The 27867-nt window shown below is 42.2% G+C and overlaps 1 protein-coding gene across 4 annotated transcripts; it reads right to left on the reverse strand.

The window, feature by feature from the left end:
- Positions 1-54: 54 nt before the first annotated feature.
- LOC137143079 (F-box only protein 21-like) lies at positions 55-25538 on the reverse strand. 4 transcript variants are annotated; one of them, XM_067532670.1, is made up of 7 exons: positions 25125-25538; positions 21141-21311; positions 19792-19881; positions 17273-17343; positions 16280-16443; positions 861-971; positions 55-192 (listed from the first exon to the last, which is right to left on the reverse strand). In XM_067532670.1, the coding sequence occupies exons 2-7, from the start codon at positions 21263-21265 to the stop codon at positions 97-99; spliced, it is 657 nt and encodes a 218-aa protein (XP_067388771.1). In that variant the 5' UTR covers positions 21266-21311; positions 25125-25538; the 3' UTR covers positions 55-96. The 4 variants fall into 4 exon arrangements, 3 of the variants coding, with proteins under 3 accessions (XP_067388771.1, XP_067388772.1, XP_067388773.1); XM_067532671.1 differs by lacking the exon at positions 25125-25538 and adding an exon at positions 24419-24944; XR_010917104.1 differs by lacking the exon at positions 25125-25538 and adding an exon at positions 4165-4290 and having other exon boundaries at positions 166-192; positions 21141-21558.
- Between the last annotated feature and the right edge of the window lie 2329 nt (positions 25539-27867).

Raw genomic sequence — 27867 nt, forward strand, 5'->3', positions numbered from 1 at the left:
CAGTTTTACCCTGGTTTCCATTTGTCCTAGTTTGAAAAGGGAACATACTGTGTAGCTGTACATCACATGTACAATTTACATAGAACGTTAAAAGCTTTAGTCATGAGGATAGATTTTTCTCAACCATGGTTGCATAATGTATTTAGATCCATCATATCTACTGAAGTAGGCTGTCAGATCAGGATGGTGTACCTGCAGAAAGAATTGTACAAATTGATTTGTAACACCAACATTACTGAAAAAGGCTTGATAGTTTAACTGTACTGTAGCTATTAAGATTAGGTTTTTAAAACAAACTCTTGAATGGCTATTAGTGTTTCTATGGCACACACTCAGTGAAGTTAAAACTCAGAAGATCATGTACAAGTTCATTGTATATATTTTAGTTTTTCCAGGAGGTCAGAGCACTTTACAAATAAGCCTCACCTCGGTCAGGTATTTAAAGATGAGGAGATTATGTGATTTGTCCAAATTGGATTGAGTCAGTGAATTCCAGAAACAAAGCCCATCTTTTGCAATAGCCTGTTCACAACAGACACCAAATTTATATTTTAGAAAATCCCAAGGTCAAACAACTGGACCCTAGGAAGGTGAAAGTAGACAGCACCTAAATAAGATTGTTATTAGACTCTATACCAGATGAAGATATTTATACAGAAGTATAGAAATATCATTCCATTGCACCTGTACAATTTATGTAACATTTGCATATCTGCTTTTGTTATGACCTTTCTCTGCCAGTGCAGAATGTTGACCTATTTATTTTATACTGAGTAAGATCAAAGACCTTTTTGATTACAAAAGGGTAACAAACAAATTAAAATTAAAGAAGACTTCACTTTTACAAACTAAGATATTACCTCTAATCCCATAATAATTGTTATCTCCTCCTCAGGAATGTAAACTGTAGACTTGCCAAATCTGTTGGCTCGGTTAATAAGAATTCGGTAGTGAGGAGTATCTCTTAGACCCTGTAAAAGAACAAACAAAAATAAACCACAAGAAACATGAACATATATTTCAGGAATAATCCCCTTAGACACAGACTCAGCCCTATTCCCCTAACATCTTAAATCAACATTTAAAAAAGAAAAGAAAAGAAAAGAGTGCTATAACAAGTTAGCCTTCTGGAAACATTTGATCTTTTACATAGGCAAACTGCTTTTATTTTGTGACAAGATTCATCACCATTAGATTCTGTTTTACATTTAATATAGTTATAATAAAATTTCTTATCAAACCATAATAAAATCCTCTTTGGCATAGCCGAAGCACTTTTGAAAAGGTAAGATCACAAAGGATAAGATCCTCAGACTTGGTTTAGTGCAGTCTGTGCAACCTCCAGTGGAGAAAAGGGGACTTAAAACTGCAAGAGAAATTTCTTGCCTTATAATTCTCTGTTACCAGCTTCTCTCCAAATTCATTATTAATGGACTAATGCCCCCTACCTATGCAATTCAGAGACAGTCTACTGCTATTGCTGGAGGCCCCAGGACTAAGCTCTGTCCTTCAGCTCATGCCACCAAAAGAGTTCTTTCACAGCTGTAGAAACACTCCAGCAACCCATTATTAGCATTAACACAACTTGGGATAATGTGCTAAATTAACCTTAAGACAAGTCTCATTTTAGAGAAAATTTTCAATTTATATTCTGGTCATTTACCAGACTCTAAGGATGGGTTAAATTTGGAGAGAAGCTGCTAACAGAAAAATTATCTGGTAAGAAATTTCTCATTGTGTTGCACAGCTTTTCTCCTCATTTATTACTAATGGGAAGTGGCGAGCAGTGAATCACAGAAGTTGTGGGAGGAGGAAAAGGATAAACGATTTAATTGTAGTAGAACAACAGGCATGAATGAAAATCCCTATACCCCCCTCATATGTAGTATTTTATAAACTAAGGAGTTATGTGGGAACCAGCCTAGTAGTACGTTGCCACGTTACTAAGGTGCTTAATTGTAAGGTTCCAGCTAAATGTCCTGAAGAAACTCTTGTGTAGCTGAGACCACCAGCACTTTGTGATTATCATCATATTTGTGTTACAGTAGCATAAAGAGATGAGACTCCATTGTGCTGGGCACTGTACAAACAGAGGCAGTCCCTACCCCAAAAGGGCTTTCTCAGAGATACGCTCTAGGAATTATTTTGGGGAAGTTCTATGGTCTGTGTTATACTAGAGATCAACTAGATGATCATAGTTGTCCTTGTGGCCTAGGAATCTGTGAATCTGTTTCCCCTTACACCAAAAACATAAATTTGACCAGATCAATTAATGAAATATCCCAGTTGCATTCTATTTGGATATCAAACTGTATCGGAGGTTAATGGAGAATTCCTGATGAACACTTCTCTTCTGGCACCCAGGCTGTTAACTGTAGGTGTTCTTGATCTGACTCACCACTTCTTGAAGTCTGGTGTTTTCTGCAGGTATAATGTGGGATTTTTAGATATCTAGCAAGTCCAAAATGCCTTCCTGGCCACTGGAGAACAAGGAAGAAGACTTCAACTCTCCCTTTTCCTCCTTTCTATATCCTTTATGTGAACTGTCTTGAAAGGTAGCAGATTATTTTCTATCCAAGACATTATTTCCATTGCCACAGAGAAACTTTGACTTCTAGTTTCTCCCTGGTTTTGAAAGAGACATAAAATACTCATGCCCCAGTCATAATGAGCCAACACCTAATGGCAGGTGAGAGGAGTCTTCATCTGTGAGTCCTGTAATTGCATGCTGTGAGGGGTTTCTTTCACCTTCTACTGATGCAGCAGATACTGGCCACTGTCATGCAGAACACTGGATTTGATGGACAACTGGTTCAATCCTATATAGCCATGCTTGCGGGGTTATTTTTGTTTTGTTTTCTAAAAACACACATCCCGATAGAGATGTCAAAACCAACTAAAGGAGATTTTGGAAGTTTGTCTTTGAAGCATTCAAAAGCGCATGGGGAGTATTAGGGAGGGGGAGTACCTCTGTCGAAGGAACACATTCTACACCTTAGGGAATAGTTCAACCGCTTTGGTCCCTACCTACACCCAGCTCTCACCTGTGATTCCAAGTAGTTGTTTGCGTGTGACAGTGGCTTCGCCCCACTAAACCACTTCGGCGAGTGGGATAAACCAGGTGGGGGTAGCCAATAGGTCTTTTACCCTCAGCAAGTTAGGGAAATTGCCTTTCTCTAGCATGTGAAGACTGTGCCAGTGGACTGGGCAGAGGAAATCAGTTTGTGATTCAACAGCCATGAAGGCGGTTCAGCAGTGTATGACAAGGCCCTGAAGATATCCTGGTCACCCCACTATAGCTAAGGAAGTCCCCAAACGTTACGATTGTTCATGCCACTGGAATCAGGCTTCCACAGCCAAGGGAGTGGGACTGCCCCCGTGCAATGGCTTTCTCACTTAAAAATTTCCCGTACAGGTTTTCTCACAAATCTTATCCTATTAACATCATCTTATCAAATCTCATCATCATTAATATTATATCAATAATCCAAGTCCTCCAGTGATGGGGGCATGGCGAAGTGACAGGTGGAGATGACCACTGGCAGTCATAGCCTCAGTCCTGCACATAGGCGGTTTTGGGACTAGTGGCTGTTCAGCTCCATCCCCAGGGCAGCGGAGAAGTTTGGCAGCATCCTAGATGACTGAGCAGCCCTTTTTAGGATAGCTTTGCTCACCTTTTTTAAAGGGATGGGGCTAGAAAAGGTGTCCTAAACATTGCCTGCCCCATAACACCTGGTCAGACTACCGCGGCTGGCAGATCATCTACAGCGGTCGAAAAACAATGAAAAAGAAAAAACTCATCTTAGACGCATGGAATGTCTGCACCCTTATGGATAGCGGCGATGCACAAAGGCCTGAGATAGGAACAACTCTTGTCTCCAGAGAACTTGCCTGCTACCATACTGACATTGCAGCACTGAGTGAGACTAGACTGGCGGGAGAAGGGTCCATCAGTGAGCTAGAGGGCGACTACACTTTCTTTTGGAAAGGAAAAGCAGAGGATGAAGATAGGATTTCATGGAGTTGGATTTGCGATTAGAACGTCTCTTCTGAAACAACTTCCTGACCTCCCTATTGTCCTAATGAACAGCTCATGAAACTTCAATTCCCCCTGAATCCTTTACGGCATGTCACTGTCATTAGTGTTTATGTGCGTACACTGACCAGCACAAAGGAAAGCAAGGAGACTTTCTACTCAGATCTGGACTCCATCCTCAGTTCAACACTGGCATATGACAAGCTTATCCTGCTGGGAGACTTCAGTGCAAAAGTTGGTAGAGATAGCAGTATCTGGAGAAGGATGACAGGATGACATGGAGTGGGGAAGATGAGCAGCAGTTGACCTCTTGGGTAAATGTGCAGAACATATTCTGCTCATCACTAACACGATCTTTAGAGAAAATGATAAATATAAAATGTGGGTGCACCCATGGTCCAAACAATGGCATTTGATTGACTGTTATCACCTGTCAACAAGACATCTGCGATGTCAGAATTACCAGAGTCATATGTGGCGTGGAATGCTGGACAGACCACAGATTGGTAAGAACAGTTCCCTCATATATAGTCCCCTCACAGCGCAAGCATCCCAAACTCAACAGAACAGCTTTCAACATAGCAAAGCTCAAGCACATCGACTATCAGGTGCAGTTTCAGCAGTCATTTGAAGACACACTTTTTTCATGCTCACCTATCACTGGCAACCCAACAGAAAAATGGAGCCAGTTCAAAGATGTGATTATTGACACAGCTAAATCAGTGCTGAACCCAGAACACCAGGATTAGTTCGATGAGAACAACAGAGGCATTTCCAAACTCTTAAGTGACAAGCAGAAAGTGTTTGTTGAATGGCAGAATGATCTCACTTTCATTTCAAAGAAAGATAGGTTTAAGTGCCTACAGAGCAAGGCCCAGTTTGAACTGAGGAGAAGGTAGGATGAGTGGTGGGAGAGGAAAGCTGCAGAAGTTCAGCATTATACTGATACAAACAATGCAAAAGTGTTCTTTGACTCTCTCAAAGCAGTCTATGGACCATCTAAATCTGGCACAGCTCCCCAGAAGTCAGCAGATGGCATAACCCTCATTAAAGACAAGGATGGAATCATACAGAGATGACCTGAACACTTAAATAGTCTACTCAATAGACCATCCACAGTTAATCGGTGTGTCTTTGATGAATTACCCAAGAAACCAATCAAAGAGGATCTCGATTTTCCTCCATCAGTTGAAGAAAGCCATCAAACAACTGAACTCTGGCAAAGCATCCAGAAAGGATGGTATTCCAGCAAAACTGTATAAAGTAGCAGGCCCAAAGGCTATCCATGTATTTCACATCCTGAATAACTTTTGGGAGGAGGAAGAAATGCCACAAGACTTCAAAGATGCTGTTATTGTATCACTGTTCAAAAACAAAGGCAGCAAAGCTGACTGTGGAAACTACAGAGACATTTCTCTCCTCTATACTGCAGAGAAAATACTAGCTCGCATTCTACTGAACAGACTCATTGCAAACATATCTGAGGAGAATCTGCCAAAAACACTATGGTTTCAGACCAGGTCGTAGTACTATGGACATGATTTTTGTCATAAGGCACGTCCAGGAAAAATGTTTAGAGCAGAACATGGACCTGTATGCAGTTTTCATCGACCTGACCAAAGCTTTTGATACAGTCAACAGATTTCTGATGTACCCCTTTGTAATTTCATTACTATGCAGCTTTGTGGGGAGTAGAATCTTCATGTGCCTGCGCTCTGATTACAGACTGCCTGAAGTGCTCCTATGGCTTTAATGTGGAGCCACCCTGTGGAGCAGGGAAGGAGTGGAGAGAGAGAGAGAGAGAGAGCGACCAAGGGAATATGGCTGATGATCAGAAAGCACAACTCCCATTCCGTTGCTGCCTCAAATCTGAGCCCCATACTCTGGCAGTGCAAGGGTCGGCAGGCTGGAAACAGGCAGGGTATAATTCACCCTCTGTAGAGTCTGTAAATTCTGTGTAACATACGGAACACCACTTAGAATTAAGACGGGTGTTTGCAGGACAGCTCATGCCAGGCCTGAGTAAGAGCAGAGGAGTCTGGCAGGGAGGCACCACCGCAGTGGCAGATCCAGATGGTTGAAACCACAATGCTGCTATTTACCTGGTCTGGGTGGGGAGTAGAGGGAAGGAAGTTTACAAGTCACAAGCGGAGTGCCCCAGGGGTCGGTCCTGGGGCTGGTTTTGTTCAACATCTTCATTAATGATCTGGAAGATGGGGTAGATTGTACCCTCAGCAAGTTTGTGGATGACACTAAGCTGGGGGGAGTGGTAGATACCCTGGAAGGTAGGGATAGGATACAGAAGGACCTAAACAAACTGGAGGATTGGGCCAAAAGAATTCTAATGAGGTTCAACAAAGAAAAGTGCAGAGTCCTCCACTTAGGAAGGAAGAATCCCATGCACAGCTATAGACTGGGGACTGACGAGCTAGGCAGCAACTCTGCAGAAAAGGACCCGGAGGTAACAGTGGATAAGAGGCTGGATATGAGCCAGCAGTGTGCCCTGGTTGTCAAGAAGGCTAATAGCATATTGGGCTGCATTAGGAGGGGCATTGCCAGCAGATCACAGGAAGTGATTATTCCCCTCTATTCGGCATTGGTGAGGCCGCATTGAGAATATTGTGTCCAGTTTTGGGCCCCCCACTACAAAAAGGAAGTGGACAAGTTGGAGAGAGTACAGCGGAGGGCAACCAAAATGATTAGGGGGCTGGAGCACAGGACTTATGAGGAGAGGCTGAGGGAACTGGGCTTGTTTAGTCTGCAAAAGAGAAGAATGAGGGGGGATTTGATAGCGGCCTTTAACTACCTGAAAGGGGGTTCCATGGAGGATGGGGCTAGGCTGTTCTCGGTGGTGGCAGATGACAGAACAAGGAGCAACGGTCTCAAGTTGCAGGGCGGGAGGTCTAGGTTGGACATTAGGAAAAAGTTTTTCACTAGGCGGTGGTGAAGCACTGGAATGGGTTACCTAGAGAGGTAGTGGAATCTCCATCTTTAGAGGTTTTTAAGCTGAGGCTTGACAAAGCCCTGGCTGGGATGATATAGCTGAGGTTAGTCCTGCTTTGAGCAGGGGGTTGGACTAGATGACCTCCTGAGGTCCCTTCCAACTCTAATATTCTATGATTCTAAGTTGCAACTGTACGAAAACAAAAATAAAAGGTCAGGAGAAATGACTGGAAGAAACTGAACCACCAACTTATTGCAACACTATAAACAGAAAATCTAGTAGCATAAACTGAAAGACAGAGCTTAGTCCTGGAGTCTCCAGCAACAACACTGGACTGCCTCTGATTTCCAGAGATGAGGTCGTTAACCTATTAGTAAAAAATGGGAGAAGCTGTGCAACAGAAGTATATGGTGGTATAAAGCTGGCATAGCCAAATTTGCACCACCCTCCTTTACAGGGCATAAAAGGAAGGGGCAGGACAAGAGCAAACTACTTTCCTCAAGTGATTGTGGCCACAGACCAGGTCATACTTTTAGAGCAGTCAGCTCAGCTTCCAGGCAGCCCCAGGGTCAGGGACGTAGAATGGTGGCTTATTTGTATTACCTTAGTATCTAGGAGTACCAGCCATGGACTAGAGCCCCAAAGAGCTTACAATCTAAGTATAAGATGAGATAATAGATGGGAACAGATAAGAAGTACAAGAAACAATGAGATGGTATTGTCAACATGATAGGCTGCTGGTGCACTTATACACACCTAACCTCTCAAGTTTTTTGTAGGCATCTCAGCAAAAGAGAGTTTTAAGGAGGAGGATGAGATAGCTTTGTGGATGTCTACAGAGAAGTTCTCCCAAGTGTGAAGGGCAGCATGGAAGAAAAATCATGAAGGTACTTATTTGAAAGTTTAACAAGTAGGAAATGGAGGCTGGCATCATGGGCTGACTGGAGGCAAGAGTCAACATCTTGATAGTGAATGAGAAATGATAGGTTATGAAGGACCTTAAAAGTGAAGACAAGTAGCTGTGATTGATGCAAATAGAAATGACAAGTAGTTCTGTTTGATGCAGTGAAGGGATTAAGAGACAGGTGACGTGGTCAAAGGGACAGGCTAGGGGAACAATCTTTGCAGCAGCATTCTAAATGGATAAGAGTGGGACAAGATTGCATTTGTCAAAGCTACAGAAGAGGATGTTACACTAACTGAGACATGAGATGAGGAGAAGCTAGAGGAGAGTTTAGCACTATGTGGACAGATAGGAAAGGTCGTATCTTGGATATGTTATGCAGAAAGAATCTGCAAGATTTAGCTAGATGTAGCCTCGATGTGTGGACCTAGAGAGGTTTGAGTCAAAGATGATGCCCAGTTTATGGGTCTGAGTGACAAGCAGGATGGGAGTGTTGTCCATAGGGATTGAGAAGGAGGTAGTGGAGAGTGTTGGAGGGTAAGATTAGCAGCTCTGTTTTAGCCATGTTGAGATTGAGTTGACAGCTAGACATCCACAAGGAGATGTCCAAGACAGGCAAAGTTTTAATTTGGACAGAAAGATGGGGTTAGAGTAGAGAGGTAGATCTCTGAGTCATCAGCATTAAGAATTTGTGTTTACAGTTGACATTACCCAGAGATGAAGTGTAGAGGGAGAAGAGAAGGGGACCAAGGGATCCTGCACAGAGAGAGCCCTGTGGAACTCCCCACAGAAAGTTGGAAGGAAGATGAGGACACTAAAAAGTGATTAGAGAAACAAGAGAAGACCAGGACAGTCACAGAAATCGGGGGAGGACAAGGTTTAAAGAAGAGCAGTCCAGTGGACCATTGAGACCATTGATCCAGTTGAGAGCAGCTGACAGGCTAAGGAGAATGAGGAAGGAGTACTCATGCCTAGCCAAAGACGAAGAGGTCATAAGAGACTTCGATGTGAGTGGTTTCAGTGGAGTGCAAGAGGGAAAGTCAGATTGGAGAGGGTCTAGAATAGACTTGAAAGATAGGCACTCCAGACAGTGCATTCAGTGACCTTAGAGATGAAAGCTAGAAGGGGAACTGGGCAGTAATGGGCCAAGGTCTGTGTTTTCAGAATGGGAAAAACTTGCATGTTTGTATTGGGAGGGGCAAGAGCCAGAGGAAAGTGAAGGTTAAGGACAAGAGAGTGGGTGTTCAGAAAATGAAATGGGCTGACTGGGACAAGTGGAGGAGAGCAGCTGAGAAATTTCTGCATCTGTGATAGGGAAGATGTAGGAGAGAGTTGTAGGTGGGGACGGGGAAAGAGAAGGCAAGCCAAGTGGAGGGTAAAAGTTACATTGTATTTTGTCAGTTTTCTCTTGGAGGAGAACTGGCAAGCTACTGAGTGGAGAGAGCAGTGGAGAGTATGAGGAATTAATCAAAGGTGGCAAATAGGCAGCTGGGATTACGGACATGGGGTTCAATTACATTGGAGAAGTAGAGTTGTTTAGCTTAGAAGATGGCAGAACTGAAGGAGAAGAGAACAAATGTGTTGTGGGGAAGCCTGGTCACAGGATTTCAGCCAGAGATGCTCCACAGTAAAAGAGCAGAGGCAGCTATGAATTGGCAGGGTGGACCTTGTGCTGGCAGACGGGGCAAAAGAGTTAAGGATGAAGAAGAATGAAGCATGAAGAGACTCAACAATCATATAAATGGAAGAAAAGGAAGAGAGCAGAGTAAGTCATCAATGCTGATGGACTGGAAGTCATGGAAACACAGAGTAACAGGGTGGGGGGAGGGACTGACAGGCAATACTGAAAGAGACTCAAGTGATGGTTGGAGAAGGGGAACTCAGCAACAGAGATTAAAGAGAGAGCTGTGCTTTGTGAAGACCAAGTCAAGTGAATGACCCTTTTGATGAACAGGAGAGAAAACTGGGGCTGCAGATCAAATGAAAAGGTGAGGGGGCATGTGGCTTATGGGTCGAATGGTTATCAACATGGATGTTGATATCACTGAGGACAAGTGTGGGTGATTGTGAGGAGAGGAAGAGCAAGAGATAGGAGTCACAAGCAGAGAGGAAGGCTGAGGAGAGAAGAGTCAGATGCCATGCTTTCAAAAAGGAAAAAAATGGGAAGGGGGAGAGGTTAGAAGTGGCAGGAAGGGGTGGGGAGAAGCCCAACAGCCCCACCATGGTCTGATCCAGGGTGGGGAGTGGGACAGGAGAGGTCTCCATAAGAGAGGGCGAATGTAGAGGCAGTGTCAAATAAAAGGATCCAGGCCTGTGTGAGAGCCAGGAATTGGAGGGAGTGAGATACAAAGAACTTATGCATGACTGAAATCTTTCTAAAGACGAAGTGGGTGTTCTAGAAACAGCAAGAAAAAGGGGGAAAAGGGAATGGTGTGAGTTTAGGAATAGCGGCACAAGAAGGGCAGAGCTGATGGCGGAGGTAGAGAAGGTGGGATGGGAGGGTGGACTGGGGTTGGGGCAAATATCTCCAGAGGCAAGGAGGATGTGGGACCTAGATTTGTGCTGGGAGGAAAGAGGAACAGGTAGAAATGATAGGAACTGTAGAGAGGTAAGGGTAACTAGAAGGAGACTATAGAACCAGTGGGGGAAAGAACATAAGAATGGGCATACTGAGTCAGACCAATGGTCCATCTAGCCCAGTAACCTGTCTTCCAACTGCGGCCAATGCCTAGTGCTTCAGAGGGAATGAACAGAACAGGCAATCATCAAATGATCCATGTCGTCGGCCATTCCCATCCTCTGGCAAACAGCAATACCTGCCTATCTTGGCTAATAGCCATTGATGGACCTATCCTCCATGAACTTATCTAGTTCTTTTTTTAACCCAATTATAGTCTTGGCCTTCACTACATCCTCTGGGGCAAGAAGTTCCACAGTTTGACTGTGCATTGTGTGAAGAAATAATTCCTTTTGTTCATTTTAAACCTGCTGCCTATTAATTTCATTTGGTGACCCCTAATTTTTGTGTTATGAGAAGGAGTAAATAACACTTCCTTATTTATTTCTCCACACCAGTCATGATCTTATAGACCTCTATTATGTCCCCCCTCAGTTGTCTCTTTTCCAAGCTGAAAAGTCCCAGTCTTATTAATCTCTCCCCATACAGAAGTTTTTCCATACCCCTAATCATTTTAGTTGCCCTTTTCTGTATCTTTTCCAATTCCAATATATCTTTTTTGAGATGTGGTGACCAGATCTGCATGCAGTATTCATGATCTAGGCATACCATGGATTTATAAAGCGGCCATACGGTATTTTCTGTCATAGTATCTATCCCTTTTCTTAATGATTCCCAACACTCTGTTAGCTTTTTTGACTGCTGCTGCACATTGAGTGGATGTTTTCAGAGAACTATCCACAATGACTCCAAAATTTCTTTCTTAAGTGATAACAGCTAATTTAGACCCCATCATTTTATATGTATAGTTGGGATTATGTTTTCCAATGTGCATTACTTTGCATTTATCAACATTGAATTTCATCTGCCATTTTGTTGCCCAGTCACCCAGTTTTGTGAGATCCTTTTGTAACTCTTCACAGTCTGTTTTGGACTTAACTATCTTGAGTAATTTTGTATCATCTGCAAATTTTGCCACCTCACTGTTTACCCCTTTTTCCAGATCATTTATGAATATGTTGCACTGGTCCCAGTACAAAGTCTGGGGAGGCACCACTATTTACCTCTCTCTATTCTGAAAACTGACCATTTATTCCTACCCTTTGTTTCCTATCTTTTAACCAGTTACTGATCCAGGAGAGGACCTTGCCTCTTATCTCATGACCACTTACTTTGCTTAAGAGCCTTTGTTGAGGGACCTTGTCAAAGGCTTTCTGAAAATCTAAGTACACTATATCCACTGGATCACCCGTGTCCACATGCTTGCTGACCCCTTCAAAGAATTCTAGTAGATTGGTGAGGCATGATTTCTCTTTACAAAAAACATGTTGACTGTTCCCCAACAAATCGTATTCATCTATGTGTCTGATAATTCTGTTCTTTACTATAGTTTCAATCAATTTGCCTGGAAGGGCAACAGATGCTAGGATGCAGAAGAGTGGTATGGTGAAAGCCAGGATTGGTGGCAGATGGACAAAATTACAATGAAAAAATAAAACAGGTCTAAAAGTATGCTCTCTGCCCGGTATCCAGTCCTTACTGTCTGGGCAAAGTGCTATGAGCAGAGCTCCCCAATCAGTGCCCTTTAGCTTAAAATCATCTTTGCCTCCCTGCCACCTGGGCTTTGCAGAATGTGAGCTCAGTGCAACTGAACATCAAACTCACAGAATACACAGTGATGCAGTATTACAGCAACATTATCAACTTAAATTTGACCTACCATTTCAAAATATACCAAAAGACTCAAGCTGTATAAAAGCTTGAATAGAAATATTTCACTATATTAAGAGTTCCAACAAAAACAGTTTTGAAATAAATCAACATTCTTTTCAGAAACTGTATAACACTTAAAATAAAACTGACTAAACACATCTGTCTGGGCTTGGACAATGAAGACAGTTTTAGAGGCGCTTTAAACAGTGATAGGTAAATTGGATTTGAAAAATTCTCAATTAATCAGTACCACAAGGAATTAGGTCACATCATGTTAAGTTGACACTGTTCCTTTAAATACACTGCAGTGTGTTAAAGAAAGGAATTGTAATTCATTGGTGTGTAATGACATCCATCACTAGTGAAGTTTAAACAATCAATACAGCTGCAGCATGCTCTGCTCTGGTGGCAGACAAAGAAGAGTGGAAGGATTGATATAATCTGTGCAGGTCATGGACACCGGACTCAATATCAAATTTTGAATAAAAGTGTGAATTATGTGGTTGAGCTATATTTCTATTTCTGCAATCAGAGTTCCAAAATTCAAGTATTTGTTTTTGTGTGGTCTCAGTAAGTAAGTTTAAAATATACCAATTCTCCCAAAAGACTCATTTATTCCTCTTTCTGTTGTGAAATACCAGCTTAAAAGTGAAAGCTAGAAAACATTCAGAATTTTTATTAATATCAGCATTTTAAAGAATTCTGAGCAACCCTATTTCCTTATGTTCTTCAGGTACAAACTGCCTAGACAGGTCTATGCTGATGTAAGTAAGGTTTTCATCACTAGCAAAATTTAGCTACTTGTTTGGCTATGATACTCAAGATAGCCAGCCTTATTATGTGACAAGAGTTGTGCTGCTTTCCTAAAAAAACCAAACAAACTAGAAAGTAATTATTTTCTTGTCTTCTACTCCCATTCCCACACCCAGCACAACGCTTCCCCTCACCTGCATCCTCAAACAAAAAGCAGCACAGAACAGCACATCTCTGCACAACAGTGTACCAATGGAGGAAGTTAGATGCAACACAACATGGATGTAAACAGCACAAAATTATTTCTATTTAACATTTGACTATTTCACAGCCTCAAGACCAGCGCTACTGTCGAAAAGGTGGAATAGATCCAGAGACAAAATATTCTATGTGTTCTCCCTTCTTCCTGCGCCCTCCTTTTTTTTTTTTTTTTTTGGTAAAGTTACAAATTAAGTGTCAAACATCCTTGTGATGTTGTGACCTCTAGTATTAATATTCAGAACCATACTCAGATGTGTGAATTTTCAGTACTTTTCTTTCACGTCATTTTAAATCCCTTGGTTTGCCTTGAAGTCAGCCATCATACATTCTTAGTTACTCTTTCACAGTTATGCTGTTTGATTTAAAAATACTCCCCACCTTTTTTTTAAAAAAGTTCATTAGAAATGCATCAACAAATTACTATGGTTTAAAACTGGTAAGTAAAGCAATTTTTATCAGTAGATCTCAAAGTACTTCATAAAGGATATTAGTATATGAAAATTGAGGCATAGAATTGATTAGAAAAACATATTTATATAGTTTGACTATGTAACTTCAAGATTAGTTACTCTTAATGAAAGCAAAAGGTAGTTATAGAACCATGGGGTTAGAAGGGACTGCGAGGATCCTCTAGTCTAACCCCTGCCAAAATGCAGGATTTCTTGCATCTAAATCACTAGTTCTCAAACTGTGGGGCATGCCTCCTTGGGGGGCCGTGGAGGAACATTCAGGGGGGCATGCAGCAGGTCCAGCCCCCACAGGGAGCAGGGCAGGAGCACCACGCTTCCAGCCCTACTCCGCCCCTAGACCTGTTCCAACCCCAGCCACAGCTCCAGTCCGCCCCCAGCCTGACTCTGCTCTCATTCTCTCTCCACCCCCAAACCAGCTCGGACCCCAGCCGCAGCTCCACTCTGCCCCCAGACCAGCTCCACCTCTACCTCCACCTTCAGCCCAAGCTCCGCTGCTGAGGAAGTAAGGCAGTGCAGTAATGGGGAGAGGGGGAGACTGAAATAGTTTGAGCACCACTGGTCTAAACCATCCAAAAGCAAGACAGTTATCCAGCCTCCTTTTGAAAACCTCCAGTGAAGGAGGTTCCACAACTCCGTAGGCAGTCTGTTCCATTGTCCCACTGTTCTTACAGTAAGGAAGTTTTTCCTGAGATTTTATCTAAATTTGCTATGCTGTAATTTGAACCCATTGCCTCTTGTCCTGCCCTCTGTGGCAAGAGAGAACAACTTTTCTCCATCTTTTTTATGACAGCCCTTCAAGTATTTGAAGACCACTATCATGTCCCCCTGTTAATCTCTTTTCCAGATTGAACATACCTACCTAGTTCCTTCAACTTTTGCTCGTATGGCTTGCATTCCATCCCTTTGATCATTTTTGTTTGCCTCTGTATCCTTTCCAGTTTCTCCATATCCTTTCTATACATTGGTGACCTACTCTAGCTGAGGCCTAATCAATGCTGAGTAGAGCGGTACTATCACCTCCCGTGACTTGCATGTTATACCTCTGTTAATGCAACCTAAAATTGCTCTTTAGGTTTTTGCTTTTGCTTTTTTTGCAACAGCATCACATTGCTGATTCATGCTGAGGCTGTGATCCATCACAGCTCCCAGATCCTTTTCAGCGGTGCTGTTGCCAAACCAGTTATCCCCCATTCTATATTTGTGCATATGACTTTTCTTCCCTAAGGGTAGCACCTTACATTGATCTTTGTTGAATTTCATTTTGTTTTTATAGCCCATTCTCCAATTCATCAGGATCCCTCTGAATTTTACCTCTACCCTACAAAGTGTTTGCAGTCCCCCACAGCTTTCTGTCATCTGCAAATTTGATCAGTAAGCTCTCTATTCCTACATCCAGATCATTAATAAAGATGTTAAACAACACCGGACCCAGAACAGATCCCTGTGGAACCCCACTTAAGACCTCTCTCCAATCTCACATCATTCCATTAATAATTACTATTTGTTTGTGGTTGTTTAACCAATTATGTAACCATTTAATGGTAGTTTTGCCAAGTTATGCAGGCTGCCTTCCTAAAATTGTTCAAACAAATAAAATTAGAGAGAAATATGTTTCAAAATAGTCAGATAATGGAGAAGCACAAGTCTGTTCTGTTACACTTTCCAAGCTTCTTTTAAAATTTGATTAATCCCACTGGAAAATACTGACGTTGGAACCTAGTGGGTTTGCCATCTAATCTGTAGGGATTTTACAATGCATTATCTCTTACCACCTCATTCCATGATGGCAGCAGCTGCTTATGTCTTTCCCTTTCTTTTGCTATCTATTACTTCGGCACTAGTCCGCTAGCTACCAAGAAAGTTGCTAAACATCTGATACTAGGGACTCCTAAGAGTTAGTAAGCCAGAATCCACTCTCTCAGAAAACCATATGCCGGGGTGGCCAAACTTACTCATCTCCTGAGCCACATATGACAATCTTCAGAAGTCCAAGAGCTAGGGTGTGCCTGCTGGACCTCGGAGCTTCCGCCCTGCGGGAAGGGGGATCCTGGGACTTCAGCCCCGCAGGGTGCGCCTGCTGGGGCATCGGCCCTGCTCCTGCTGAAGCCCCAAATCCCAGCAGACATGCCACACAGAGCTGAAGCCCCAAGACCCCCATCCCCACAGGGCAGAAGCCCTTATCCCCACCACCAGGCAGAAGTCCCAAGCTCCTGCCCCAGTCTGCAGGTGTAGAATGGGAGGGAGTGGGGGAGGCTCTGCGAGCTGCACTTTAACTGTAAAAGATCCGCATGTGGCTCACAAGCCATAGTTTGGCCACCCCTGCCATATGCAATGGCTTTAGTCTCCCCTGATTTGCATAAGTCTCCTAGTCAGTGTTCATTTCTAGAGTCGTTTAGAGACACTTTCAGGGAGGTAAAAAGTCTCAGTATACAAAAAAAAAAAAGGGGGGGGGAGTCCAGAACAAGTTATCTGAATTATTTTGTATAAATATTAATAAAGCAAGAGTTAAATACTTTCAGACCTGTTTCTCTGGAGGATATTTGTGTTGCAGCCAATCTTTTGGAGCTCTAGCTTTTACATCCCAGCCAACAATGACTCCTGAATAGCCAAATCTTCTGTGTACTATCACCTGTCCCACATTAAACAGAACAGATTCTGGCTTTGGACTCCGAATGTGAGTTGATTCTAGTAAAACAAAGAAACAGACTTAGCAAGGAAAAAGGACATCCAGTGACAAGTAAACAGATTGGGCAATTACATTACTTAATAAAGTAAAACTGGGAGTATGGAAACTAACATTCTTTAGTACAAATTGCTAGTTCGTTATTAAAACCAAACAGCATTTGTCTAGGATGTTACTATAGTATTTCATAAAGCAGTGTTCATTAAGGAAGATATTTTGGTACAAGTATTCATTAACATTTTATGTTGTATCCTGGGAATTAAATTAATGGGATTTTGGAAAGCATCAAGACCAAAATATATATATGCCTATATATATGTTGACAACTATTTGTTTTCTTCAGTCTTAATGAATGCAATATTTTACAGTGCTACAGAGCTATAGTTCTGACTCCATAGTTAAGGCTATATGAGTTTATCTATTTTGTGTCTAATTGTGACCCTTTCCTTTCTAACTTAAAAAAAAAATAAAGCTTCTTTCTGCTTGAAATATTTTCCATTAAATCTCTGTCCAGAGGGGATTTTTGAAGAAAAATAGAAGTGTTTTAGTTTGAAGACTGATAAAATGGTACCTTTTCTCTTTCTGAAAGTTGTTTTAATTCAGTCGTAAGTCAAACAGCTATGAAAATATCAAAGCTGGTTTATATACTAGTGCTCACTGAACAAGCACATATGAACACTTTTAGTTAAGTGTGAGAGATGGCCTTTGCTTGTTTGTCATTTAGGAGAGACATCTAGCAACACACACATACACACACTGAAACTATCCAAAACAAAGTCCAAAAGGATTGAAGGACTTCAGTCTTCTTTAGAATTGAAATTGCGCCAGTACTTGCAAAATAATCATGAATTTCTTCTTCATCTTCACCACTTTGAGTTCTCTTGTCTCCATAGTACCAGTTCCTAAAATGATGAATTAAGAGTATGATCAAACAAGTTTGTTAATGTCTGAGTATTTGGATTGGATTTATAATAATTGGAAAACTGGATAAAGACTTGTTTGAATAAGGTGATGTTGCAAAATGGTTGATACAAAATTTAATCCAATTTGAAGCAAAGAATGACAATCTTAGACTCATACTGGGCATTGTGGAAGACAATGATCAAAGAGAGGGTAGAAGACTATAAATATTATGCATTGGAAATCTACTGTGGACATTGTAATTCCACAGTTGTGTGTTAGATTTCCCCATTATAAACACAGAAGACAAACAGGTATTCTACAGGTCAGATGATATGATACAGAATTCCTTCGGAGTCATTTTGTAAATTGTATATGGAAATGTGTGAAGAAATGTTGGTATGTGCATTAAAAATGTGTTTTACGAGTAATTGCCACACCCAATGTACTTTTGCAAATTAAGATGCAAGCTATCTAAAAATGACAAATGGAGTTAAGCCATTTTATAGTCTAATCGTTCCCATCCTCTAAATAGATGAGAACAAAACTTTAAATCCATAAAATTAAATGTGGTAAAACAAGAGCCCTTTGCCCCTTTTAAATATTTGAACAAAGAGTTCACCTTGACCAACACTAACTTGAATGCCAAGTTACAGCTCAGAACAAAGCTATACTGCTGAGTTGTAAGAGTTTATTTAAACACAAAAACACAACAGGACAAGTTTTTGAGCATACAAAGTATGGTTTAAGGGAACAATTAAAAATTAAATTAAAGCCCGACTTTAGGGGTACAATGAACGCAGCTTCCCTTTTGCCTTATATCTTAGTCAAGAAGAATTGTGGCTTTCATTTAAGTTTCAGGTTGGAGAGTGGTATTTTAAAAAGAAAGAGCTGGCTCCTGTTAGTGTTGCTGCTGTCTAGTGAACAGGAGAAGGACTAGGAAGTCAGAGACCCACTGCAATGCATACTTCGATGGGGGCACAGTGAGGTAGTTCAAATCTCTCTGCTGCCATTGTCAGTGGCGTCACAGGTGTGCTCTTTAAGTAATGGCTTCTTGTGTGCAGATTTTAACAAGTGGTGACAACAGACACCCCCTTGGGATCTTTTCCCCATGTATGTCAGTTAGCTGTCTGTCAGTACCAAGTGCTCATAGGTGGATGCAGCTTCTCCCCTCCATATGTTGTTGGTAAGCCCTTCCAGATCCTGCTCTGACAGGAAGCAGGAGCAGGTTCCATCAGATTAATGTGAAAATGTAAAAACAAAAAAAAAGTTGATCTGGATGAACTCTGTAAAGGCTTAAGGTTGGCAAACACTTTCTATTGCAAACACTGAAGTGTAAGTGTCCTGGTCTACTAAGTGAGACTGCATCCAGCAGGGAAGGTTTAGGAACTCCAGAAGTGTTAGATTTTAAAATACTAAGAACTGATCATTTAAAAAACGGTATTAAGAAGAGAGATCCATTTTATGTGAACTGAATAGTCCTCAATGGGGTCCTTTTGGGATCATTGGAGACCCTGGATATAGGGTGTGTGGAGCCCTATCCATGGTCAGGGAAGGTTGGTGAGTTGTGGGGTCTTTGTGGACTTTTGCAGGCTCTTTAAGTAGCTCGTTCTTTCTTAAACTGTTTCCTCCAGAGCCCTCCAAGGAGGCAAAGCTCTAATTCTGTGAATTTTCTAGGCCTCAAGGATCCATGTGGTGGCTTTTTGAACTCTGCATAGACCGTTCATAAAGCCTTCATCAAGATCTATATTAATTAAGAACTCTGCACAGTTCCAAACACACTTGGAAACAAACCACTTTTAATAACTAAATCCCCACTGTGCCCCCAAACTAGTGAAAGGCACCAATCTTCACCAAGACAGTATCCATTTATGTGGGGGGGGGTTTAAATGAAGTTTTGGCCAAGTCACTTTGAAATTATACTCCAGAAAAGGTTAGACAATATCCAAGCAGCGAGTTTCTCTCATTTTTAATTCTAACATTGTCCATGTGCTTTGCCTGATTTCCATCAAACCATACAGAAATATTATACCCAGCATAAGATGACCATGCACGTTGAATTTTAGATGGATCCAACCAGATCTTGGAAACACACATGTGCTTAACTTCACAAACATGAGTAATCTCACTGACTTCACTAATAGAGAGATTTAAATTAGAAGATTAATACAAATATTAAATTGATGCTGTGATTTATCTTCAGATTGGAGGCAACCCCAACTTGCATGCTCAAAAAGTAACACGAAGACGTCTTTTTAAATAGAGAAATTATCCCCAAGACTGTCCTCCTCAAAAGAAGGAAATTTTCCATGACAGATTTTTATCTTTGTCACTCTTATTTCACTTCTATAGCATTCTCCAGTTAAAATAGGCCAGGGGATGGGAAGCTGGAGCTAAAGAAGGTAGGATCAATGTAAAACTTACTATAACATAAATATGTAATGTCATACCTTATCTTTGATATCCACAGCTTTAAACAGTCTGTCCATGCATCCAGACTCAAGTAAGACTTTGTAAAACTGTTCCAATAGCCAATTATCCTTTAGTAATAAAGACGGTTGTCACATGGTGTGAACAATTGATAATATACTGTATAAAATTGTTCTACATAAATTTAACAAAAAATTGCTTTTGTAGGAAAAAAGATAAGTCACTGACAGAACATTTCTTTGCTAAAGACTCTGTACTCTAGACTCATTGAGAAATAAACAGATATCTTTTCAATGGTCACTTGCACTAAGAACAACCTAATTTCTGAAGAGGTCCTTTTTTATGCCAAGATGCTTCCTGCCTTTACTCAGACCTTAGGAAACTGCCATCAGTGGTTCATCCTGTCCAGCGTCCTCTCTTCGAAAGTGGCCAGCACCAGATACTTCAGAGGAAGGCAAAGAAATGACAAAATGGACAGTTATGGAATAACCTTCCTGTACACCAAGTTTCTTCATACACTTCACACCGTTAGTGGTTTTCTCATGCCATAAAATAGGAGGGTGTATTCCGTTCTCTTACTAATTTAAGTCCGGATGTTTTTATTCATATAGACCATCCAACAATGTCATACTTAATGTTATAGTAAGATTTTAATATTTAAATTGCAAACAGGTTACATACCATTTGTACAAATCTCTCCCTACACTGCTCAACTTTAAAACATCAATATGTCAATGGATACACAGATTCCTGAAATTAGCATAGCCTTCTCTTAATATTTAGGATAAAATGTTTGTGGTGACTGTTGGCAAACAACAACTTTTATTAATAAGTAATACTGTACTAGTAACTACGTGTTTCATTCTTTTCTGATTGTCCTAAGTCATTATTCACACACTACTATATAGATTTTTATTGCTAAGGCCAATGCAGTAATATTCCAAATTCCATATTCCAAAAGGAAATACATTTGAATAGTAAGTTTCAACGAGACAAGGGGAAGTAAAAAAAATTGTGTTATTATTCAGCATTTCATTCTCACCTTTCAAAGAGATTAAGCCCATAGTAACACTTATTGGAATCTCCAGGAACAGAAGAATATTGAGATATAGCCATGCAGACCATACACACAAGGTTTTATATAGAGAAAAACAAAGACTATTATTCAAATGCCATAGAATATCAAACTGCTTAATAAATTAGTATTTTTTTGTGTTTTAACATGAGGTATGATCTGAATTTTTTCTTGAAAGGATGGCAGAGGGCATCCCCACCCCAAGCCTCTAGGACAAAATTGTAATAAGGGAGGAGGGAGAGAGAAATCTAGCTTTAAATATATTAATGTGGTGGGAAGAAAGAGTATTACAACCTTTCTGTCTCATGGAGGCGCTGAGTAGAGTCTGTTCCATACCACTGGGATATGAAATATTGTGCAGGAAGTGTGGATAGCAGCACACAAAGCTGCATAACTGTAGCTATATTAATCTGAGGCATTCCAACAGTGAACACTCTTCAAAGATGCTTCCTGCCTCTCTGTAATCTGCAAAGTAAAAACAGTAGTAATAATAATAATTAAAAAAATCAGTGTTTGCCAACTTCACAGTGTTTAAATTCCCTTCAATATGTATTGTTGAGCCACAAGATGTTTTACACATTGTACATAGGATTACACTTCAATTACACTCAAAATTTGTTACCTGTATTAGAAGGTGGATCACAACAAAGTTTATTAATAAGTTCCAGAGGGGTAGCCGTGTTGGTCTGTTTTCAGCAAAACCATGAGAGTTCTGTGGCACCTTAAAGGCTAACAAATTTATTTGGGCATAAGCTTTTGTGGGCAAAAACCCACTTCGTCAGATGCAGGAAGACAAAGCATGCATCTGATGAAGTGGGTTTCTGCCCACGAAAGCTTATGCCCAAATAAATTTGTTAGCCTTTAAGGTGCCACAGAACTCTCGTTGTTTTATTAATAAGGTGATCTAGCCTCACCACACCATATAAATAAAAATCTCGTGAAGAGTCACATAAAAATACGTTCCTTTCATCCTTTTGAGGGTAGGGTTTGAGGGGAGATAACAACAGCAGGTTTTGTGCTCTCATCCACTCCAGACTTGCAGCAAGAATCTGATTTACAATACCCACTACGACAGAAAGAGACACTGTTTCCTATACCACCTGAAAGATAATTAAGTGAATTTAATGTACGAGAGATGTGCTGCACTGATAGCCCTGAAAAACAGTCCTATTTAGACACAAGTTACTGCATGGACAGCAGAGCTATAGTCTTCTGTATTGCACCCCCCCAGCCTGTCTTAATGCTTTCCTGGCAAGGCCTTCTTTTAGAATGATATTGAAGTGTACACGTGGTAACTTGCCAAGACGGACATACAAGAATGCCAGCTGCGAAAAAAGATTAGTCACTGACAGGCAACATTTCTTTCCTAAAGACTCTGTACTTTAGACACATGGAAAAACAGTTTTTGGTTGCTACCAAGCTGAGGTGGATTTCACCTGGCAACCAACAAGTGTTTGCACTATGTTTAAACAGCTATCACAATTTTCTATATTAGAACTAGAACTCCCTTGCTGAGATTTTGGAAAGATGCTCGGTATTCTGGGACAGTACAGGTTTACTTCTCCTACAGCTTCTTCCCTCATTTAATCATCTCTCCTTTCCCTCAAGAGAGTCACTTTTTAAACATGTACTCCATTTCTCTGTTTTATGTATTCTCCAATTCTGGCTCTTCATGCCACACTGCCAGGCAAGTTATTACTTCAGTTGCTCCTATTCAGTTCACACTATTTAAAGTGTCCTTTTACTAAATATTGTAGTGCTCATTTACCATGTGAACAATTTGGGAAGTTAGCATTGTGGAAATACCTGGCAAAAGACTGATTTATCCCACAAAATGAAAGCTGGAATACTTAAATGTTTGGCGGGTTGAGGAGTTCAACAGAAAGCCCTGCTTACAAGCTGAGTGATTTTTAGGAGCCAACAGGTCTTCAGTCATGCATTGCCTTCTCTCCTTGAGGAGGGCTGATAGCAGAGTGAACCTGTCTCCTAACATTAGACTTTAAGGGTACTTGAGCATTGTTCTGTAACAACCCTTGCCTCTAGGCATCCCACCCTGAAGGGAAAAAAACAACCCGACACCCATGTTAACTGTCTTACTGAACCAACTGACAAGTCACAAGACAGCAACATTCTTCCCTTTCATGCTGGGAACCAGGAATGCAAAGATGATTGCTGTTGGGGGTCATATTTTGTCCCTGGTGTTGAGGGCGAGAACTATGCTGTTTGTTGCAGCAGTGCTTTCCTGTATACAATATTTAAAAAGCAGAATTAGGTGGTAGTTGGTCCCACCAGCCTTCTAGAAGATATTAGTAGTCTGGAAATTGGAGGGGGAGGGAGAGGGAGAAAGGAATTTTGAGCAAAAATGGAAGTTTCAGGATATGAAGATGGTCATTTACATATTCTCAAATGCCTGAAAGGCCTGCCAGAAGTCAACTACTTTTTAACCATTAAACCCAAACAGCCAGCCACAAGTATAGATACACCAGAAGGCCTAGCATAAGCTCAAATACATCTTCATAAGCAACAATCTTACTATTCAGGCTTCTCCCACTAGTAGGAAGGCACATCTCCTTTACACATACTGAAAAGGGAGACGGGATTCCTTTGAGTTTAAGCAGATGAGACAATTTTACCCTGCCGTCTTCAGCTCTTACTCAAAAAAGATTAACAGTAGAATCCATACTGCAGGGAATACAGGTAGAAGAGCAGCTGAGGTGCACTAGCCTTTGGAGAAGACCCTGTTTCAGAGATAAAACTGGTAACAAGTGAAACAGGCAGAACAGTCTCAGCCTAGTTCTCAGCAGATGTTCATACATCTTAACAGTAACCATAACATTTGCCTGATTCATTAAAAATAGGTCATTCTCTATTCCACAGAAGCCTAGGATAGTTAATTATGGGGAGGTGATCATTTACAACAACTCAGGGTTATACCTTTATGAAAAGAAAATGCATGCACTGCTTCTTGAAGAAAGTCAACTACACAGACAATGGACAGATGAAAAATGGAACGGAAGCACCTGCAGCTTGGTTAATAAGACTTTTTTTTTAGTTTACCAAAGACACATTCTACATATAAAAGTTAGACTTGTTTAATTATGCAGCAGAAGCCTTTAAAATGCCAATCAGACAGTTTGAGCCCCAAAAATAGGTATTTTAGAAGACAGTAATAATCCTCAAAACCAATTTGTAATTGGATTTTTTTCTGCTTTAAAGAGCTACTGAGGTTTTTAAAAGCCAACCCAGCATCCTCGTGCAGCGGTTGCGACCCAAAGACTACTGGATAATGAAGACAAAAAGAAAATCAAAGAGCACAAACGGTGAAAAGTCAGGAGTCAAAAAAGGAGGCATGCAGATCTCGACAAGAGTGAACAGTTTAATTCTGGGGGAAAGATTTGTAACCAACACTACTGCGGAATAAAATCTTCCTTCCAAATCCCGACATTGAGATCGGAGAGAGAGGGGCGAACAAAAACGAGACCAAACCCTTAACAAACCATGCGGGTGCTGCGGACCAGCTGTAAATCCCTGCTCCGGAGATGCTGGGGGCTGGTTATTAAACTCCTACCCACCTGCCACTGGGGCCCGCACGGAAATCTCAGCCGGCGGGAGCCTCGGAGAGAAACTAGCGAGATCGACCCGCTCCGCGGCTCACTGAGAGGCGCAGGTAGCTGGGGGGCGCTGGCCCAAACAGCGGGAAGCAGCTGATCCTGCCAGGACCGGCCAGTATCTACTCCAGGCATCCCGTCCCGCCTGCCGGCCATTCACTCCCAGCACGGACGCAAGGGGAGCGTGACTCGCTGCCTCCGGTGGCCGAGGAGCGAGAGCAGCATCCACCCAGCCGTCCGCCTCTCTGCGGCAGGGCAGCGTGTGTGTCCTGGCCACTGGCTCCCGTCTGCCCTGGGGACGAAGAGACGCCCCTGCCCGAGGCTCCCCCAGCCACTGACAGCCGCGCGGCAGGGAAGCGCTGGGGGGGCGGAGGAGGTGGAGGGCAACGTCCCTGCACCCGAGAAGCTCCCCAGCGCCGCTCTCCCTGCGCTGCCCCGCGGAGAGGGGGATGCACGGCCACGCTGCTGCTGCGGGGCAGCCGCTTTCCCCGGCCCCGCGCGGTGGCTGCAGAGCGCCCGCGCCCCCCCCCCCCACTCCCGGCGCTGCCCCCGCGGCTCTGAGGCGCACCAGGTGTCCGGGGGGAGGGGAGGAGGCTCGGCGGGCTGCTCCCCCGCCGGGGCCTGGCCCTTGACCTCCCCGCCCGGCGGCGGGGCCAGGTGAGAGACGGACCTGAGCAAGCTGCGAGAGACTCACGCGCCTCCAAGGGGCCGCAGCGCAGCAGGTCGCCCAGGGCCTGCTTCTGGCGCAGCCTCGCTCGGCGGCGGGACGGGACGGGACGGGAGGGCTGGCCTGGCCTGGCTGCTCGTCTGGAGGTAGCGGCTGGCTGCGGGCCAAGGGCCGGGCCGCCGCGTGTCCGGGGCCGTCGCAGAGAGAGAGAGAAGCGAAACCTCTCTGCAGGAGACGCCACCCGCCCCAGGGCAGGGGCCTCATGCTGGGGACACGTGCAGCGGAATTGACTCCCTGGTCAGCCTCCTCCCCCGGGGCTGGGACCTTCTCCCAGAAGGATAGGCGGGAAATGCTTGAAAGGACCCTTCCGAGTTGAAATCGGGTCAGTATGTAACACACACACACACGAAGTGTGATAGGCCCTGAACCCAACTTTAATCCCGGATGGCCCTGCTCACTGGGTGTGTTTCTAATCATAGGCCCCTACATCTGAACATTACAGTTATTACTCAACGTGTATATGAAGGCATCAGCCTAAATTAATCCCCCTTGCCTCCCCACACCTGCTGTCTGAAAGATACAGGCAAACAAAGACCCCAAAGCTGGTTAGTGCAAAAATCAGTGGGACTGCATTCATGGCCAGGGAGCCACCTGCATGATAAGCGCCCACAGGGAACAGACTGACTAGGCAGCAGTAGATAAGGCACTGGACTGGAATTTAGTAGATTCCCATGCAATTCCTGTCTCCCACTGACCTGCTGGGTAATCTTAGGCAAAGCATGTCATGGCTCAGTTTCCCCCATCTACCCCTTTGTTTGTCTTATCTGCTTGTGGTGTAAGCTTTTCAGACCAGTCACTATGTGTTTGTAGGATACCTAGCATAATGTAGCCTTGATCTTGGTTGGTCCCTTTCGGTGCTACTATAATACAAATAATATGCAAAGGGAAACAATTAAACTGACTATACACATTGTTGATAAGCACAAAGTAAACTGAAAAAATAGAGAAAAATACGTTTTTCTCTACTCTCTTTCAGGTATCATAGTCTTAGTTGTTGCTTGTAACAATGGAATTTTCATATGAGTGTGATTTTATTTTGACTGTGTCCATTTAATGATGTCAGCAATTAGGGTGAGACTAATGAGAGCTGCACTGACATTTCTGCAAGAACAGGGCTTTCAAGTGTCATCATTAGGTTTTAGAGATCATGAGATCTTCTCACTGCAGAATTGGAGCCTATGGGCAGACTCGTAAGGCCTTGATCCTGTAATAACCTCTGTGCAGGACTTTAAAGGTAAATTTAAATTCTGCAGAACTTGATAGGGAAACTGTAAAAGTGCCAGTAAAGCATTGTAGTTCAATCCCTGCTTCAGACACTAGTCCAAAGTTTCTCTCTAAACATGTTAAGTATAATTCTGTGCCACCTTTAGCAGAAAGACCTTAAAGATAACCTACATAATATTGTTTGTAATAGTCTTTTGTCGCCCCCCCCCCCCTTTTTTTTTTGGCATCCTTATGATGCATAAAAAAAGCACTGAAAGCTTGAAGGATTTTTTATTTCTCCCTACTTCCCCTTGTTTAAACTTAGAAATACCAGGTATGTAAACTGATCTTTCCTGTTTTATTGGAGGGAATTCAGAGTCTGTGTATTGTGATGAACATTCACATCTTAATGAAAGGAGTGGGGACAGGGAGGAATATGTTGTATCTTTAACAAGATTATCTTTTCTCAAAAATAGTCATTAATGATTGGAGTTGAATGGATATTGACAAAAACCAAACAAAATAATCCCTGAGTTTTAAACATCCTGATTAAAAATCCTTCTTCTCTTAGTTATCAGGTTTCAGTCTCTTTGCCCCTTTTGATGTCATAATGTTACTAGACATTCGGTCACTTATAGAATCATTCAGACTAGACAAGATCTGAATTTCTAAACAAACAGAATCCTTCCCTCCTCCCTTTTAAATACATCCTAAAGAAGCCCAGCCATTAAAAGCCCAGCAGGTTAGTTTTAAGCAAGTGATTTTTGTTACTCCCTTGAATGGTCACTTACGGCCATTTTTTCTGTACAGGCACTTGTCCATCTTCAACCTGTTGAAGCCTTGTAAATAGGAATAAAATGAAACTATTCTGGTACGAATTCTATTCAAAAGACATCCTGTCTCAACCTAAACTTTTAACCTAGTGGTACAGTGGTTCTCAAAGTGTGGTTCATGACCCCAACTGGTAGTTCACAGAGCCATTGCTGGCGGTCCATGGAGCTGAGTTTGTCACAATGGTGCAGAATGCATAACTGAAACAAAAGCCTCCCATGCAGTTTCAATTGTACATGTCAGATTTCAAGCAGAGCCCGCCTATGTGCCTATCGCTGTAGATCTGATTCACAGGGACTGAAGTCCGTTAATGAGTCTCTTCTTTGTCGGGTATTTCTTTGCTGTAAATTCAGCTGTAATTAAATTTGTTGATAACACCAAAATTGGAAGAGTAGCAAACACAAGAGGACAGAGTCAAACTGCAAAGTGACTTGGAGAGATTAGAGCGGGGCGAGTTTACAGACAATGGGAGAGATTCAGTACTAATAAATGTTGTCTTGTACCTAGGGAAAGGAAATGTTTTAGCTATCTCTTTCCATTTATAAAATGTGCCTCTCCAAAACCATGGGAAAAGGAAAAATGTTACCAAGCAGCTGCACCTCTCCCATTAAAATTAATTTTCATTGTCTCCTTAATGTTATTCCCATATATA

The sequence above is a fragment of the Emydura macquarii genome, unplaced genomic scaffold, assembly GCF_026122565.2.
Source record: "Emydura macquarii macquarii isolate MOO-44397 ecotype Brisbane River unplaced genomic scaffold, CSIRO-AGI_Emac_v2 contig_3295, whole genome shotgun sequence".
In the NCBI taxonomy this organism is placed as follows: Eukaryota; Metazoa; Chordata; order Testudines; family Chelidae; genus Emydura; species Emydura macquarii.

Excerpts from the sequence above, each read along its gene's own strand:
- LOC137143079 (XM_067532670.1), bottom strand. The coding sequence starts at position 21,265 with ATGCCTCAGATTAATATAGCTACAGTTATGCAGCTTTGTGTGCTGCTA. Across the intron at positions 19,882-21,140 it reads CGCCTCCATGAGACAGAAAG|GATAATTGGCTATTGGAACA; the intron begins GTTGTAATACTC and ends TTATTACTAAAG. Across the intron at positions 972-16,279 it reads AATATCCTCCAGAGAAACAG|GGTCTAAGAGATACTCCTCA; the intron begins GTCTGAAAGTAT and ends GTTCTTTTACAG.